Below are 18,758 nucleotides of genomic sequence, written 5' to 3' on the forward strand. Positions count from 1 at the left end.
CACCTGCTCTTGTGCAAGCATGGTTCAGGAAAGCAGCTTCTCCAGGCATATGAGCTCAGTGTAACCTCAGAACTCACTTCTCATTAGCACCAGAGCTGCCAGTGGCAGGAGTGGTGAGTTCCAAGGGCCTTCCCCCACACTCCCTCTGGATGTTTTGCAGGGCAAACTATGAAGCAGGTCACACAGCACGACATTTTCCAATGCTGGAAACAACACCTGCCGGGGTGCAAGAAGCGATATAAACAGAAGCTGCCCCAAAGCTCATTTCCCTCCCACCCCAAAAACTGTTACATGGCATGCGTAAAACCATGTGCACCGCAGCATGCACTGAGCATTAGGAAAAGACCACTTCATGTAGCACTTGGGTTTGCTTTGTAAGATTCCAAACTATACAGTGGCTAAAACAAATACTTCTGATCAAAAACCTACGATCTTTTCAGATACCCCAAAGCAGGTGACATCTTTCAGAAAAAAATAACTCTCTCATGTGTTATTGTAACTGACAGTGTCAGAAGTACTCAGATTTTGTTCTTATTTACTGCAATACATTTGGTAATGAGTCAAACAAATATTTATTTCCCTTATACAACACAAGCTACAAAACAAACTGTTAAAAATACAGCTGTCAGTACCATGATCCTACGTGAAATTTCAGTCATCCGTCTTAACAAGTCATGTCTTCTAGTCCATCCTCCATAAACTTCTTATAAAGTGCCATAAATTTTGCCACAAATGCTTCCAGATGGTAAATAGCTTTGCTGCCCAATTGCAGTCGATGCTCGTAGAAAGCAGCCATTTGTGCAACCTCTCCTTTTAGTTGTCCATCACAGTTATTTAGAAGTTCTGTCAAAAGGCCCTAAAAGAAAAAAAAAAGGATTATTTGAAAAGCTGAAACATTCTGAAAGCAGAAAAATATTACTTTTCTAAAAATACGCAAAGAAAGAGCATGATCCTGGTTCTGAACTTGCTCAGGGATACAGCACTTGAGCTTCTGTTCTACTATCACATCATGTATCAAATGCAACCGATTCCGAATTCCACTAACCTGCGAAAACTTTTTTTCTGAAGCTTCCCTCTCAGTATAAATTCTTCACCGAGTCAGATTAGACAATTACCTGCTGTACTTGCAAATGAGAGAACCATGCAACCAAACAACTGTCTTACTAAAGGCAAAATATTCACTTTAAATGCTGACCGTGCAAAATTCCTACTGATGTAATTCGGAACTGCAAGCATATACATGACTTGAGGAATCTTCATGACAAAAAGCAAATTTGTACTTTGGTCAGTTATTTTCTCTCTCAGCTGCACTTATCAGAGATGAAAATTGAACATGGCAACAAAACCGTTTATAAAAATCCTAATACTTAAGTATTACAGTCTCTTTCCAGTCCTCTGTCATTTTTGCTGTAAGTATATTACCACATTTCTTCATGTGTCTCACACCCCCATATATGACACACAGTTTGAGGAGGCAGAACGAAGGGGGAGAAAAATTTCCTGGCTGAATTCTGTCTGCATGGAGGAGAGGTGGAGTCTTCTGCTCAAAAGCTAGATACATAATCTTGTCACAGCTGCCACCAAGTTGGCATAGCTTTTGACTGTAGTCACATGATGATGTCACTACTGACCTGTAAGTATTCTTCCTTAATCTTTGATGTCAGCTGGTTATTGCCACCTTTAATGTAGTATGTCAGGAGCACTATGAATGATTGAACATCCCAAACTGCACTCCACAATCAATAGTACATCAGCAACCAGTAATTCAGATAAGAAGGGCTTGCCTTCCCAATTATCAGATGCACCAGAAGAGGCATTGACTTCGTGTTGTATTCATATGCATTCACTTGCCTGAACACAAGACAAGACATGGCAGATACTCACCATTCTGATCACTCCACCCCAATCTAGTTTTAAATCCACTTGCCAAATCGCCACGACTCAAAGAAAGATCAGTCTAACAAGGCAAACTGGCTTGACTGCATACAGGCATGTTATGTATGCAACTACAAACACTTATGAAGAATTAAAATCACTCTAATTTTAACTAGTTTATATTGCTTTATGTCGTTTTCAGTACCATCATATATTATGTTTAATTTAACTTTTGTTTAAACCAGTAGAATGTATAATTTCACTGTATGCTTTTACCAATAACCTCAAATTATATAATTTTATTATTATACAAGATGTAATCTTATTGTTAATTCTACTGTATTGTTCTAGAAAAAGCTGCAAATAAAACTACTACTACTGTTAAATTAGAGAAGTGGAAGTATACAGAGTAGCAAAGACGGTAGATTTCATACAGACAATCTACTCTGAGTTCCTATAAATGTGAAGCCATATTGTCATTTATTTATCAATTTAAAGACACATGACACGTTTACTCTGTTTACTCCTGAGGAAGACATGAGAAACAGCATTTACTTTGAATGAAATAGTTTTCTAATGTAGTTGGTTCTGAGAGGGTGCATCTACATATACAATTAATATGAAGCAATAAACTCTGGTGCATTTTGAGCTGGAGTAGACTACTCCTGGGTGTACCTAGATGTGTGCTTGGGACAGCAGTACAATTTGAGCTGGGGTGGAGGAGAAAGTCAGCCCTGGCCTCTGGATGGTGGCACTGGGTGGCGGAGGGGCTGGCTGGAGCAAGAGGGTGCTGAAAAAGGTGCAGAGCCCTGTGGCTAAGCAGCAGGCAGGAGTCTGTCCTTCAGCTGGCTGGGCTACCTGGGTGCAATTTATGCCTGTGTTTAGCGTCTACATGCACGTTTAAAATTACAGTTGGAGACTACACTATTTTAGGCCAGGGTAACTTACTGTACTGTTACACTGGCATACTTTAGTTTACTGTGGCCTAATACCATCACATGTCTGATCTGCAGTAAAACACACATGTAGACATGTCCAGGCAGTCAGAAACTAATCTACTGCAGAGGAAGTTAATCCAGCACAAGTGTCCACGTCCATTACCACTGTCAAATTCACCCTGAGCTACATAAGCTCAGTGCAAACAAAAACACATGCTACCTAGTGGCTAGGCAGTGCAAGAGAGCCAGCTCTGGCAAGCCAACCTAGGAAAGCTGGTTGCATGAGTGTTTCTTGCTACAGAGCAAATTTACTGCAGACTAAAATCTGGAATCAACATGTTGTGCATCTGTGCTGCACCACAGTATCACAGTTGCACTCATCACATGATACATATGTCCCAAATAGCTACAGAAGGCAAGTTTCTTGCCCATAGGCCTTGATTCTGCAAACACTTGTGACCGTGCACTTGACCCAACATTAGTCTCAATGACTACTCAAGCATTAAATGCATGCAAGAACATCTGCCAGAACGGTCTTTGACCTTTATTGTAACTTGAAAATGCAGATGCGGACTTTATCTTGCATATTAAATACCCAGCTCTAAGCTGTAATAGAAAGAATTACTAAACCAAAAGCATCTTGTATCTATTTGTTTCTTACCTGAAGAGATTACATATAGAGCCTGAAGTTATCAAATGCCAATAAGAACATAAGTGCTATTTACTGGGTCAAGCCATAGATCCATCTAGCCAAGTGACACTCAACCAGGGTGCTGGTGCACCCTGGCATGCTACCAGATCCTTTGAAGGATGCCTTAAGATATGCAGAAATAAGAAAAGTGAGGTGTGAGGAGATAAGCAGATAAGGACAGACTCAGGCTCATCTCTGCCTGGACAATCACCTATCCCTTTTGCCCAGACCCTCTGCATATATAACTAAAATAAATAAATAAGTTATTGAAAATGGGCCCCACTCAATTCACAAAAGGTACTGAGGGCTGCCTCAAATCCAAAAAAGTTAAGTACCACTGATCTAACCTGACAGTATCCCCTCTCTCACAGTGGCACATTGTGGATGCTGAGGGGGGAGGGTAAACAGGGCATGCACAGAATCAACATCCTGCTCCTCTTCATCATAATCAGAAGATAGAACATAAGAACCTAAGAACTGCCAGTTACTGGGTCAAACCATAGATCTATCTTGCCCAATATCTTGCATTAAAAAGCAGCAGAGAGGATGCTGAAAAGGAGAGTGAACAGGGTAAAACCAGGGTTTGTTTCACAGTTCCTCTCACTTGCAGCCTCCATCATTTAAGGTCTAGGAAGTTCTGATTTAGAGGCTGTATCCCTAACTCCCATGCTCAATAGCTCCTGATGTGCCTTTCCTCCAAGAATCTGTCCAATCCCTTTTTGAAACTGGCTAAACTGTCGGCTTCCATAACACCCGGTGGCAACAGAGTTCCATAACTGTGAAAAAGCTTCCTTTTCTCGACTTAAAATTTACTACCTTCAGTTTCATTTTATGACCTTGGTTCTTGTACTGTGAAACAGCAAATCATAAAAAAATAAAATAAATTAATGGTTGTCCCAGATTCAGATTCTCTTAGTTTGGGATGCCATGAATATAGTATGTGCTTGAGTTAAAATTACCTTCATTATAATCTCAGGAGGAATGCAGTGGGTTAAGAGCTCATAAAGCCGTCCACGAACTTCAAGTAGCCTGTTGGAATTAGATCATTAAAATATAATACAGTTACATCTACAAGACTTGTTTTATGGTTTTTTTTGTTTGTTTGTTTGGTTTTTTTGTTTTTTTTTTTTAACACAGCATACCACAGAATTCTAAGCATAAATATTTTTTGTAGCTTTAACATGCAGCCTACAATATTCATACCATGTAAAGCTAGTCTAAAATGTGCACGACCTCACTCAATACTTTTTATTCAATTTTGGTTCGCTAGCTGTCACAACCTCAATTGAATCTAGGAAGTACTACAGCACTATGGGTGCCTATACACGTAATCTGATACATTCCAATTAAAATGGTCTAGCATCGCTGCAGCATTTCATGTATACATTTTTTGGATATAAAACAGAGAAAACCAGGAACCCTGGCTATAAGTAAAGCTCACTGAATGTATCCCGCAGCCATTTTTAAACACATGGGGGCTTAATACACATCATGCTGTGGCATTTTAAATTTGAGAGTGGTTCCTAGCAAGGCTGCAGTGAGAGCAGCAGCACAGGGTTGCACCCCCCTGGGTGTGCTGCTTCGCCAGGGCAGCAGGGAGCTCACAGGGGCAAGGAGATCCCCGTGAGGCCCTGCTGTTCCCTGCCACACTGGGTCATGCCCACTGGGCTGCAGAGGCTCCAGGGGAGGAAAGCAGGGCAAGAGCCCAAGCCTACAGCCTGCGCCTGCCTTGTGTACAGATTTGGGGGAGGTGCAGAGGATGGAGCTAGAGACTGTTCTCAGTGGCAACAGATGGGAAAACAAGGAGCAATGAGGTCTCAAGTTGCAGCAAGGGAGCTTTAGGTTAGATATTAGGAAGAATTTTCTCACTAGAAGGGTAGTGAAACACTGGAACACGTTACCCAGAGAGGGGGTCAATCTCTATTCTTGGAGGTTCTTAAGACCCAACTAGACAAAGCTTTGGCTGGGATGATCTAGTTGGAGATGGTCCTGCTTTGAGCAGGGGGTTGGACTACATGACCTCCTGAGATCCCTTCCAACCCTAATTTTCTACGATTTCTAGCTTACACAACAGCTAACGTGTCAGGTGATAAAAAACAAGTGTTTTTTCCTCTCACATTCTTGGATAAATGAAGGAAAAAGTTCTTCCCAGATTATGGCAGCTTGGGAAGGAGGCATCAAGTGATCTGGGTTCCAACAGCTTACAGAAGTAATTATTTAAATAACTATACAGGGAAGTACATTAACTTATGCAAGCTAAAGAAATGCGAGACTATACATACGGATTTAAAAATGAATTGTAGAGAAGATTTCTTCCCCTCATGACTTTAAAGTGCCGTATTTATTTCTAATTTAATGCTAATCCCTTGTACATCGATGTAGTCTACTGGAAAGTCCGAGTGCTGGAATGGCAGTGTCAAGTAGAACAGAAGAAGTTGTACCATGTTCAAGCAAGGTACCAAACACTATAACTACAAGACAGCTGTATACTTTAGACACCTGCATAGGAGTGTGTAGCAGATTAGAAGTCGACAGACAGATGAAGACCAGAACTCACTTCCAGATATAGACAAGTACTGTAAAAGACTGTAGGTTTGCTGGGCAGCAAATACATAAATTCAAAGTAAAGCAATGACACTGGCTGTGTAACAAAACTTGGCCTGCTTTATTCTCTTGAGAGGCTCACTTAAAATCTTAAGACTGAGTACTGGCCATCCCCTATAGACTTTAACCCATTTTCTTTGGATACAAAATATATAAACATCCTGAACTAATAAAATGCCACAAAACATTTAACACATAATGCTTCTTAGGCTCCGATAACACAATATACCGTAATACTTCAGCCAAGTATTTCCACCTACCTCTGGGGAGTCTGCTGACTGACAATAGCATTTGCAGTCTCCCTCAGATATACTTCCCAGTCTGTCTCAGGGATGTCTTGATCAGATGTGAAAGGATACCTGCACAACAAAACAAAACTATTTTGGCAACGAGCCTACAAGGAACGCACATTACAAAATCCAGCCCATATTATTTCTTACAGCAACTTACTGTTGCACTCTACAGGCCTCACACATAAGCAGCGCCTTTCGAAGATTCCTGCCAGATTTCTCGGCAAGCTGACGAGCTAGATCCTGAGGAAGAGTCAGGCCTTCTTTCTTACACACACTGGATAACACATGACAGATCTACATTTAAAAAAAAAGTAACAATGATGCACCTTGTCATGCATCCACAGATGCATCTCGAGCAGGTCCAAGGAGGTGATCCTCCCCCTCTCTGCAGCACTGGTAAGGCTGCAGTTGGAGTACTGTGTCCAGTTCTGGGCGCTGCACTTCAGGAGGGATGTGGACAGCATCAAGAAGGTCCAGAGGAGGGTCACTCACATGGTTAGGGGGCAGCAGGGCAGGCCCTACAAGGAGAGGCTACAGGACCCTGAACCTGTTCAGCCTCCACAAGAGAAGGCTGAGGGGGGATCTAGTGGCCTGTTACAAACTAGTCAGAGGGGACCAGCAGGTATTGGGGGGAGTCCCTGTTCCCCCAAGCACTACCAGGAGTGACTAGAAATAATGGTCACAAGCTGACAGAGGGTAGATTCAGACTAGACATCAGGAGGCACTACTTCACTGTCAGGGCAGCTAGGATCTGGAACCAACTTCCAAGTGAAGTGGTGCTGGCTTCTACCCTGGGGGGGCTTTAAGAGGAAGTTAGACGAACACCTTGCTGGGGTCGTTTGACCCCAGTACTTTTTCCTGCCATGGCAGGGGGTCGGACTTGATGATCTGCTCAGGTCCCTTCTGACCCTACCAACTATGAAACTATATGACCCACAGAATGCATTTTGTAGCCTTAGGACTATTTTCAGGCTCACGCATTTCTGGACTAGCTGCTACCTAGACATAAAGACATGACTCAAGTTTGCTCACTGAATAGATACCATAATACTGGTAAGAGGGGAAAATCACGGACCATAAACAGGGTTTGGGTCACTTGGCGTATGGCCGTAAGTATACAGTAAAGACATGGTGGATTAATATTTGGAATGGGTTTATTTTTGCCTCCACCTAAACTTACATCTTCAATGCTAGGAGCAGGAACTCGTACTGCTAAACATCTACTTTGTATAGGTGCAATAATTTTTGATATGGAATTGCAACACAGGATGAGTCTGCAGGTGGCCATATATTTCTCCATGGTTCTTCGCAGTGCATGCTGAGCATCTTTAGTAAGTTTGTCAACTTCTGTCAACAGCACCACTAAAGAGAAAAACAAAAATTAAGTATCCTTTATTAGAAGAGTTCGATAGGAAATAATAATGCACTTCATCTTTCTATTCTTCTTTAACTTCAAAAGTGAGTGAATGTGGTCCGTGGCTGGAGAAATGGACTAAGATTCATAGGACCAGGGTTCCAATTTCTACTTGGTCGCTGACCTGCTATGACACCTTGGACAAGTTATTTCCCTTTCTGCTCCCGTTTCCCTCTGACCCTCTCATCTATTAAGATATTAAGCTCTTCAGGGCAGGACTGAAACTGCTACTGTGATACGAATAAGAATTAAAATTAGGTGCTTAAGACCGGCAATCTGTTTTTTAATAATACCGCCCATTTAAAGTATGCTTACTAACTACTTTGAACCATATAGAAAGAACACACACACACACACGAGCTGACAACCTTCACAACAAGAAGCTTTCTACCTTTTTCCACCCATTCCATTAAGATACCAGTTTTTAATGTAAAACTGATCAGCACCCCCCCGCCTGCCTTCTGGAACAAAATATTGAGAGGCAGGTGGGGGGTGCTGATCAGTTTAAATTAAAAACTGGTATCTTAATGGAATGGGTGGAAAAAGGTAGAAAGCTTCTTGTTGTGAAGGTTGTCAGCTCTTCTCTGTATATATATTCTTTCTATATGGTTCAAAGTAGTTAGTGAGCATACTTTAAAATGGGAGGTATTATTAAAAAACAGTGTTTGCCCAAGAACTGCGAAGAAAGTGATGGAGGTACCACAGACGGGGCCACCATTACTTGATTTCTACTCTATTCTCCCACCTTTCTCCTCCACGTACTTCTCTATCCTTCTTTTAGTCTTGGCAATAAAAGCAGCTGTAACATTCTGCATGTGGAACACTAAAGAGAAAAAAACCCCACTGGTATCTTTGAGGACCCTAGCTAGTTAGCTCCCTCGGTAACCCTTCTGTGCAACGTCTCTGAACTTTCTACACTAAACACTTCACACATTTCTCACGTATGCCATTACAAAAAACATATTGGGGATAATATGGAAGAGTCCTTTCCCTCCCCATGGAGGACTGCACGTGTGTTGGGGGGGGGGTGGGAAGAGGAGGGAAGGGATAGTGTAGGTTGCCTGGAGGACTAACCATGTCACAAAGCTGAACATCCACAAAACACTGAATTAGCTTACAGTGAATCAGTTCAAAATAGTACTCGATTTTCTAGATAAATCTGCCTGGAACAATTCAAAAAAGTGTAAGACAGTGCAATAGAGTTGTACATCTGTCCATCTCATGTTGAAACCTCATTTAAAACATTTCAAGTGCTATGCGTGTATACACCCTTAGATTTTACTCCTCTAAAGTTCTGGCCTGCTTTTATCTCATTTTACTAACCTTTAAAATCTCTTTGAGTACTTGTCTCAAGTTGTTGGGATTGTGCTACTGTCTTCAACAGTTCTTGAATTACCACACGGTCACTGTTTCCTGCATCACTGCACAAAAAGTTCAGATAAAAATATACTTTGTTGTTACATTTGTTTTAAGAGACTCTAGACCTTATCTTCAGTGCATTCTTCTAAGCAAAACCCAAAATGCTATCTGCATAAAGAAGGTGAGACACTGACATGAAAATTCATTTACCTTAAACATGTAAGCATTTGAAGTCCAGTAAGTACTGACTAATTACCTTCCTAGCCTTTGAAACTTACATATTATGCACACCAGCATTATGTGTGTGTTGTTTTGCATCAAAGATTGCATATTAACTGTAATGAATTATATTTGACATGCAGGCCCAGATCCTACTCTGCTTAGTGGAGGTTTTTTATACAGCTACTTGGCCAAGAAAAAAAAGCATCTTGCCTCATAAGAGTGATACTGCTTTCCTAGTGCTGCATATGTACTTTGCATTAAGTAGTTATTGAATAAAACACAAAAATAGCAGATCCGGAACCTAGGCCTCTCTTCCTTAGGGGATTGTGCCCTTCACTGAGCTAGAGTGGCCTTCATCTTGCTTGTTCTACCTTTGGCCCCGTAACTCCTGCATTCCTTTCCCCCCAGTAGCTCAGCTTCAAGAGAAAGAATGGAAAACACCCTCAGTCCTGCTTAGCCTGGTTCACAGCCTGATGATTAGCCCATTAGGGCACTGGCTAGGATCTCAGCCTCCCACTTTCTCCTTAACACCTAGGCCAGTGTGCTATCAGAAATGAACAGGTATCGTGGAATTTTGCAATGAGCTATAATAGGTATGAGGATAGGGAATGCCTTAACAGGTGTGACAGAAAATTTTTATTAATGTAAGTGTGCCTTGGGCTGGAAAAGGTTGGGAAACAATGACCTAGGCTACCAGACAGAAGTTCTCCTGCTCCTGCCCTCACACTTAGCCTTACTCATGTGTTTAAAGCTAAGATAAAGGTATGTTTCAGAAGTAGACTAAATGACCTTGCTCAAGTCCCTGAAACAATAGCAAGTAGGGTTGTACTAAAGGAACTCAGGCACTTAAAGCTGTCCTAGTGCCTCATGTCTTAGAAATTAAATCAGAATTGACTCCATTTTCTGTTGCTCCTCCACTTTCTAAACAGTCATTTTGTCCTTGGCCAAAAGTCATCTAGCCAGCCAGTAAAACAAAACAAGAACAAAAGATCCTTTGCTATGTATATGTCCTCATCATTCTGAAAACAACTATAGTTATTATAACTAAAGATCTTCTTGAGAAAGACCCGACGTTAAACCAGCAGCTTAAAGTAAAAATGTTGCCCTTGTGTCCATCCCCCTCACCCAGTCTCAGAAATGCCTGTTTTCTTTCAAATCTGAAATTAAGATGCAGGGAGACCAGTGGATGTGGTGTACCTTGATTTTAGCAGGCATTTGATACAACCTCCCACAATGTTCTAGCAGGCAAGCTAAAGAAGTATGGGCTGCATGAATGGACTGCAAGGTGGATAGAAACCTGGCTGGAGCATCAGGCTCAGAGTGGTAATGAATGGCTCAGTGTCTAGTTGACAGCCAGTATCACGCGGAGTACCCCACAGGTCAATCCTGAGGCCAGTTCTGTTCAATGACTTTGAAGATGGCATAGAGTGCACCATCAGCAAGTCTGGAGATGACACCAAGCTGGAAGGAGCAGTAGATGCGCCGGAGGGTTGGACTAGGATTCAGAGTGATCTAGACAAATGGGAGGATTTGGCCAAAAGAAATCTCATGAGGTTCAACAAGGACACGTGCAAAGTCCTGCACTTAGGACAGAACAATCCCATGCACCAGTACAGCTTGGGCACCAATTGGCTGGAGAGCAGCTCTGCAGAAGTGACCTGGGGGTTACAGTGGACAATAAACTGAATGAACCAGCAGTGTTCCCTTGTTGCCAAGAAGGCTAACAGCGTACTGGGCTGCATTGGTAGGAGTGTTGCCAGTAGGTCAAGGGAAGTTATTACTCCCCTCTATTCAGCACTGGTGAGGCCATATCTGGAATACTGTGTTCAGTTTTGGGCCCCCCACTATAGAAAGGATGTGGACAAATTGGAGGGAGTCCAGCAGAGGACAACAAAATGGTGAGGTGGCTGAAGCACATGACTTATGGGGACAGGCTGAGGAAACTGGGCTTATTTAGTCTAGAGAAGAGAAGACTGAAGTGGGATTTAATAGCAGCCTTCAACTACCTGAAAGGTGGTTCAGAAGAGGATGGAGCTAAACTGTTCTCAGTTCTGGCAGATCACACAACAAGAAGCAACAGTCTCAAGTTGCAGGAAGGGAAGTTTAGGGTAGATATTGGGAAGAATTCTCTCACTAGTAAAACTCTAGAACAGGTTACCCAGAGAGGTGGTGGAATCTGCATCCTTGGTGGTTTTCAAGACCTGACTAGAAAAGCTTTGGCTGGGATGATCTAGTTGGGGCTGGTGCTGCTTTGAGCAGAGGGCTGGACTAGATGGCCTCCTGAGGTCCCTTCCAACCTTAATTTTCTAGGATAATAACTCTATATAAATATGACCTACATCTATTGGTTGCTAGAGGAAGTGCTACTTTTTATATACTTTATATGACTCATTTCTCTCCAACACAAGAAATAAAACAAGATGTGGCCATATTTATTTTCTAAAGCTTTTTTTGATTTAATGCAAGCCAATGCAACAGGACTCTGTGTTCCCAGGTATGCATTCCATAATGAGCAGGGGCTTCAATCTAAAATGATCTGGTTTTCCAGTTTAGACAGCTGAGACAAAACATGCTTAGATCTAGAAATGATCTCTCCAGAAAGAGTACTTACAAAGAAAGCTTTAGGTTAAATATAGAAAATGGAAGGGGCTGGATGGATAGGTGCACAGAGGATTTGTTACTAAGGATTGTACTAGCATCAAGGATGCTAGTTTTGGCTGCAGGAGTAAAACCAGCAAACACCCCACCCACAACATTTAGCATGCCTACAAAATAACACAGCCTAACATTGCAAATAGCTTTGAGGACTCCACTGGAATTCCATTAGCAGCTGGTCTAATACTGTAGACCACTCAATGAATGCAGTGGCTTCTTGCTTTTCCATTTTTGCTGATTCAAGAAACACAAAAAATTATACACCATCATTGCTACAATCATTAAAAAGTTATTGATGCAATTTCATTTGGTTTTTAAGCTAGCTTCTTCTTTGGAGCTAGAGGCATCCAAAGTAAGCATTTCAAGATTTATCACTTAATATGCAATTTACAAATTAAGGGTGCACCGATAAAAGATTTTTGACTGATGCCAATGGCCAATTATTAACCGGCCATATTGGCCAATACCAATCTGATAGTCGATACACACCCCGGCAGGTTGGAGAGCAGTGTCCAGCTGGTAAATTTGGGGGGGGGGAGCACACACAGAGGCCTCCTCATGGTGAAGGAGGAGAGTGGGACTGGGGCAGGAACCACCCAACCGGGGCACAGAGGAGCCTCGGGCAGCTTGTCCAGGGGGCGTGATCAGGAGGTGGCTCCCCACCATTACACATACATCCAGGGGAGGGCACATGCTTCTCAGATTTACATGCAGGGCAAGGGTGGGCTGCACTGGCCTCTTCCAGGCAGAGAGGCTGGGCTCAGGACAGGTGGGCAGGAGCAAGACAGGTAGTGACAGTGGTGCTGGGAGGGAAGGGGCGGGGGCCTGTGCACAAATCCAGGGGGCATATGCCCCCCCATGCCTTCTTGGGGTGTGCACAGTGACAGAGAGCCACCCTCCCATTCCCACCCCCACAATGCCCCCTGGACAAGCCACCCACAGCTCTGTCCTGCACCCCACACCCCCCCTCACCACAGGGGCCTTGCCCTTGCCCTCCCAAAATTTACCGGCGTAACACTGCTCTCCAAGCTGTGCCAGGCTATATTCCTGGCCACGTGCACGCATGCAGCATTTAACTGGTGAAATTATCAGCTATACTGGCCAAAAAAAGACGATTGCCCATTTTCCTGGGATCAGCACCGATCCAATATGGACCAGAATATTGCTGCACCTCTATTACAAATCAAATATAATCCCATACTATATCTTCCTTTGTATGTTTTGGCCTTTAAGCACAGTATTAGGGCGACAGAAGTGCCACTCTCTGAAACAATCCATGATACATGCCATAACAGATGCATCAGCGATAAAAAAGCTCAAGGAATTTGTCGTCTCAAGATTCTTCCATGCTTTAACTACTGTTCAGGATAGAGGGCATTTTAAGCGAGAAAAAAAAAGTATCTTGTGTTCTAGCAAGCTAATAATACGCCCGTCCCCCCCCCCCACAATATATTTCAGTCTCATATTTAGGTCAGGAACAGAAAAAACAATCTGTGTCCAGGAAGTTTAGTTATTAAGCTATGCTTACTTCTTATAGAAGTGGCTACATTAGAGAGCCTGATTAATAATTACATGGGTGAAGGGGTAGACTAAGCTTGACGTCATCTGAATGTTTCAAACACTTCAATAAGATGGTTAAGTAGTGCAGAGTTCTCAATCAAGCATAAACTTTGTCATCTTTCTCCCACAGAATGATCCATTTAACATCAGCTGCCTATGGCAAGTTATGCAGCCAGCAGGCAAAGCTCTGGAAGTTACAGATGAAATCTGTGCAGTGGCTTGGAGAAAAAAACCTGTTAGACAAAACAGATTTAACACCTGTCTGTTCCCATCTCTCTCCAGAAGTTAGTTTCCTTTCCCTTTTAACCTTTTTAAAAATCACACCGTATTACCCTAAAATGTACTTCACTAAACATGGAACTAATATCCAATATAATCAGAACTTCACAGACCATACCCACATGTGTCACAGACATTAGCAGATCATATTTCTGCAGATGCCTACATATTAGAGACAGTGATGTGTACTTCAAGACTTACCGATTCACTGTTGGTTCTAGCTCTTTTAAGAGAACATTATAGTCAGGAACATTAATACTAAAACTAACAACATTTACGTCAGCTCTATTTTTAAAAGATGAAATACTTGTTGATACTTAAGTTTGGAGTTGAGTACTAATATTTATGAATGGCTATTAAAAAACCTGATTTCCTTATACCATTTTAGAATGATCTGATCAGAAGATTACAGTCAGGGATTTTGTAGTTTGTCACTGTGAAGCTAGAAAGTCAAAATTGCAAGACCAATGGAAAGTTTTGTTTTGAAATATCGGAATACAATTAGTTCTCCTTTTTTCTAATAATTATGGCAAGTAGGTATAAAAAAAAAGACAAGTTGACACGCATGAAAACAGAAATTACTCCCAAGAATAAAATAATAGGGTAAAATATTAGAAGTCAATTGTGAAAAAGTTAAACCATTTACTTCAGGACATGCACTGTTGTCCATAACTCCAACTCAGACAGCTGAAGCAAACATAACCGAAACCTGCCCTTGTAGGATGACAGCATATACCCTGGTATGATTTAAACAATGTTAAAATGGTTTCAGGTAAATACTTTTATTTATTTTTGGTCATCACAAGCAATTTCACCACTTTCAAAGATATATAGTAAAACACACTAACTGTGAACTATACTACAGCAGCTGGCATTTAAGCCAACATCTAACCTTTGGTTGACATGATTCTTAATATTTTGGCCCAGAAAAACAATAAGCATGTATTTTGTTACAGCATACTATACACTATGCTTAACATCCATTTTTACAAGAAAAAAAAGGGATAAAAAGAAAAGAGCCCTTCCCCACTAATTCAAGGGCAAAGTTTTCATAATGGCTTTAATCCAATCCCTAAATTTTAAAGTGCAACTCTATGCAAGGCCCAACCCTCATATCTGCATGTTGAAATCCGTTACTTAAACAGAAAGCTACTGTATTTATGTACATGCATCCAGGTTTCTTTGTCACCTACATTTTGGTTCTGAAGGCAGAGACCAACACATGCAAACCCCCAACTGTGATAAGGTTTACTTGGGTATTTTTTTTCAAAGCAACTACTTGCACAAGTATATTTTGTGGACTGGATGTTTACAAAACAAATCTAAAGCCATTTCATAAGCTATGGCCAGGGGCATCATATCCTTAACACCCCCAGTGTAAACTTTTTTTTGCCCACCTATGAATTTACCTTGGATTAACTTCGAGATGATAATTACTTGCTATGGTGCTAATTTCAATTTTCTTTTTAGAGGGTGCCTGTGTAAAAAGGAAGAATGTTAGATAAAGGCAACTTAAAAGAAAAAAAAAGTTAATTTTGAAACCAAGAACTTATTATTGGCCACCTGCTAGCAGCATCATGGCACAGAGGACCTGTATTTCGGATCAATCTTGTTAATCTTTCTCCCCAGGTGAGAGAACAACAGCACTGGGAGGAGTCAAGCTTCTATAAGCATTTTCTAAAAAGTTTGATCCTACTGTTGGATTTGATGGAGGTTCTAGACATGACAAAGCCATCTCTCTCTCTCAAAAGATCGTTCTAGTTTGCAGACACTTGGAAGCCTGCCTCTCCAAGATTGATATTTTTGGTGGCAGTGTTGCAGGATAGGGGAAGATGTTCCTCTCTCTCAACATGCAATTATAAGTCTGCAAATAGTGTAGTATACAACACCATTTATGTCAATTCTGATTCTGTACTTCAACAATTAAGCAATGCGCTATGTTTCTGTCACCTTAACAGGATACATTTCTATTTAACAGCGTTTGACTGCACTTATAGCAACTATAAATCTCCTCCAATTCAAGTCACCTACCAGAAGTTTGAGATTTTTCCCTATAAAAGTCACCACAATCTGGCTTTTTTTTTTTCCTTTTCTCACCAAGTCACAAAAAAAAAATAGAAGCCAACCCACTAATTCTCAACCAGGGTGCCTGAGGCAGCACCCTGGGGTACCACAGGAAGTGAGAGGAGTTAAGTGCCAAGATAGATAGGGAAAGGCTGAGGCTAGTTCCCCTGCAAAAAGAGACAAGCACTGTAATAAATTCGTTTTTGAAATAGGGTACTGATCAATTTAAAGAAGTTAAGAAGAGATACCTCGAGTCTAAAAAAAAAAAAAAAAAGTTGGAGCTATGCTACTGAGCTATGCCAACAGCTAGAAAGTTTTAATTAGCTTATTTGAATGCCAACAATGTTAGATGCACCAGCTACAGTAAGAGCTCTGTTATCCAGCATCCTCCAGGAATAGGGGATGCTGGTTAATCAAATGTGCTGTCCGGTGCACTTCCTGGCATCAGTGTGCCGGGGGACAGGGAAGGGGGCCCCCCCATGCAGGCTGCTTTGCCCCAGGCCATGGTCCACATAAGGAAGAAGTGAAAAAGAAGAAAAACTCTGCTCGCAGTGGCAAAGCTGGAAGTGAGACTTCCTTCCAAGGGACATGGCAAAAGAGAAACCGGAAGATTTGTATTGACAGATGCCAGTTAGTGGCACTTTCTGGTTGGTAAAGCGCTGGATAACACTATTTTTGCTGTACTATAAATTTTCCTTAAATGACAGCACTAAAAAAAAAAAAAAAAAAAAAAAAAAAAAAAAAAAAAAAAAAAGCTCTTGATAAGATGCATGATAAGATGCTCAGCATCTCAAAACAAAACTACCTTTTGTACCAAATGTGACCTCTGGGGCACCACTAAAAAAGTTAAATGGGAGTTTGTCCCATTGTTCATTTTATTATTTAGACTTCCTCTTAATAGTTTGTTGATCAAAACATCCATTTCCCTAAGCAAGGATTTTTACCTGGTAATACAGGATCTGGAATTATAAATCTGAAGCAACTGCCTTGCTCCTCAGAGAATGGACTGATGAAGTTATTCCAATTTCAATAGGAGATCTGTTCTGTAACAAATTATGACCCAGCATATGCGAGGGGCGTGATATTAATGGTTTATCTAATGCAACTGAATTTTACACTTTGAGAGAGTGCTTAAAATTAAGACACTGAGATGAACTCAAGCATTGGTCCAGATTCTAATATTAGTTACCCAATGGTAAATCCAAAGTAATGCCAATGAAACCAACATGAAGGAAACAAATTTGAATCTGATCCTTGATATATAAGAGTGTCAAATACTCATGCTCAACTGGCCACAAAATACAAGTTGTTAAGGGGACAAAAGAGCTAGAAGTACTTTGTAAGAAGGAAATGTTCAAGTGGCTAATTTGATCAACTTTATAAATAACTTTGAAATTTCTACCATGATAAAGAATCACAAATGTTGTGAAATTATGCTGCCTGCTTTGCTATGTTAGACTATGCTTGCATGCAAGTATTTATTTATTTTTAAACAACCTGTACATGAAAGATTTCTTACTGTTATAGTCTGATGTTCAATCCTTAGCTTTTCCACTCCTGCACCATACAGTTCTCTTAGGAGACACATTATCCTAGTTTTTTTCCCAGCTCCAGACGGTCCATACACCAACAGATGGGGAAAATCACCACACTGAACCTGCAAATAACACAGCAAAACTAGTTACAATCATGCTTCCCCTGGGCTTGCAAATTAAAATACACTGATACCTCTCTCACATTCACGTCTAGTCCTATACTGCTCCGATCTAAAACACAGCCTGGAATTAGATGCCTCTTTGACAGACGAGCAGGAATCCTAGTTCTCTCTAATAAAAGAAAATCTCTCAAGATTTAAAAAAGGTAACCCCAAATCCACATTTTCCCATAAGTAGAATGAAATGTCATGGGGGAAGGGGGGGGAATGTGGATTTTAGATTGCTTTTATCCAAAATTGTTTTTTTTGTCTTTTTTTTTAATCAGAGAAAACCAGGATCCCCCATAAATAAGCATTTCCATTATTTGCAACAAGTTGCTGAAAAAACTTAAAGTTCATGGTATCTGTTAAAAGTCTTTTTTTTTTTTTAAGTAAAATTTCCAAGTAACTTCAGAAAGTCGTTTCAGCCATTTCTTACTCCTGCCCGTTTTGTAGAGGAATAACGACTACAGAGCACGATTGTCAGCAGACGTTTCTCTCTCTCTCTCTTCTGAAGGCTCAGAAAAAAAACCCTAACAGCTAAATAACCCAAGTAAAGAAAAACCCGGCCTTACTCTTTCAAGCGCTGCTTACCAGGAGGAAGCCCTCGGGAGCTGGAGCCTTACCATGAGCCTTACCATGAGCCACCCTTTCCGGGCAGAGAACCAACCTCTCCCTCCCTCCTAAAGGGGCCGGGGGTCCCCGCGGGTCACAGGAGGGCAGCTCACCCTCCCACTGCCCGGCAGCAGCCGTGGGGGGGCTCCGCGGGGGCTGGGAAACAACCGGCTGTAACGGGTAAGATCTACGGCAGAGAATACCGCGCTTCCCCGCTGCCGAAACCCCCGGCCCCTCCGGGGGCCTCAACCACGACCGCCCCCACGTCCCCCCGGCCCGGCCTGGCCTCACCAGGTTGCGGAGCTGCGCCGCCTGGTCGCGGTGGAAGTCGAGGCGCGCGAGCGCCACGGGCCGGTATTTGTCCGCCCAGAGGCTCATGCCGCCAGCGGTTGAAAAAGGCGCGCGCAACCCGCCCGCGCAGCACTTCCGGGCCTGCGCCCAGCGACCCACCCCCCGCTACGGCGGCCGCGCAGGGACCCGCTTTTTGGGGGCGACC

General features: G+C 42.0%; 1 protein-coding gene across 1 annotated transcript; it reads right to left on the reverse strand.

Moving 5' to 3' along the window:
• Positions 1 to 553: 553 nt before the first annotated feature.
• Positions 554 to 18,701, reverse strand: RFC3 (replication factor C subunit 3). The gene is made up of 9 exons (XM_006026184.3): positions 18,554 to 18,701; positions 17,474 to 17,611; positions 15,300 to 15,367; positions 9,139 to 9,236; positions 7,582 to 7,763; positions 6,559 to 6,695; positions 6,369 to 6,467; positions 4,464 to 4,533; positions 554 to 856 (listed from the first exon to the last, which is right to left on the reverse strand). The coding sequence occupies exons 1-9, from the start codon at positions 18,638 to 18,640 to the stop codon at positions 665 to 667; spliced, it is 1,071 nt and encodes a 356-aa protein (XP_006026246.1). The 5' UTR covers positions 18,641 to 18,701; the 3' UTR covers positions 554 to 664.
• Positions 18,702 to 18,758: the final 57 nt, after the last annotated feature.

This window comes from Alligator sinensis, unplaced genomic scaffold (genome assembly GCF_000455745.1).
Source record: "Alligator sinensis unplaced genomic scaffold, ASM45574v1 scaffold406_1, whole genome shotgun sequence".
In the NCBI taxonomy this organism is placed as follows: Eukaryota; Metazoa; Chordata; order Crocodylia; family Alligatoridae; genus Alligator; species Alligator sinensis.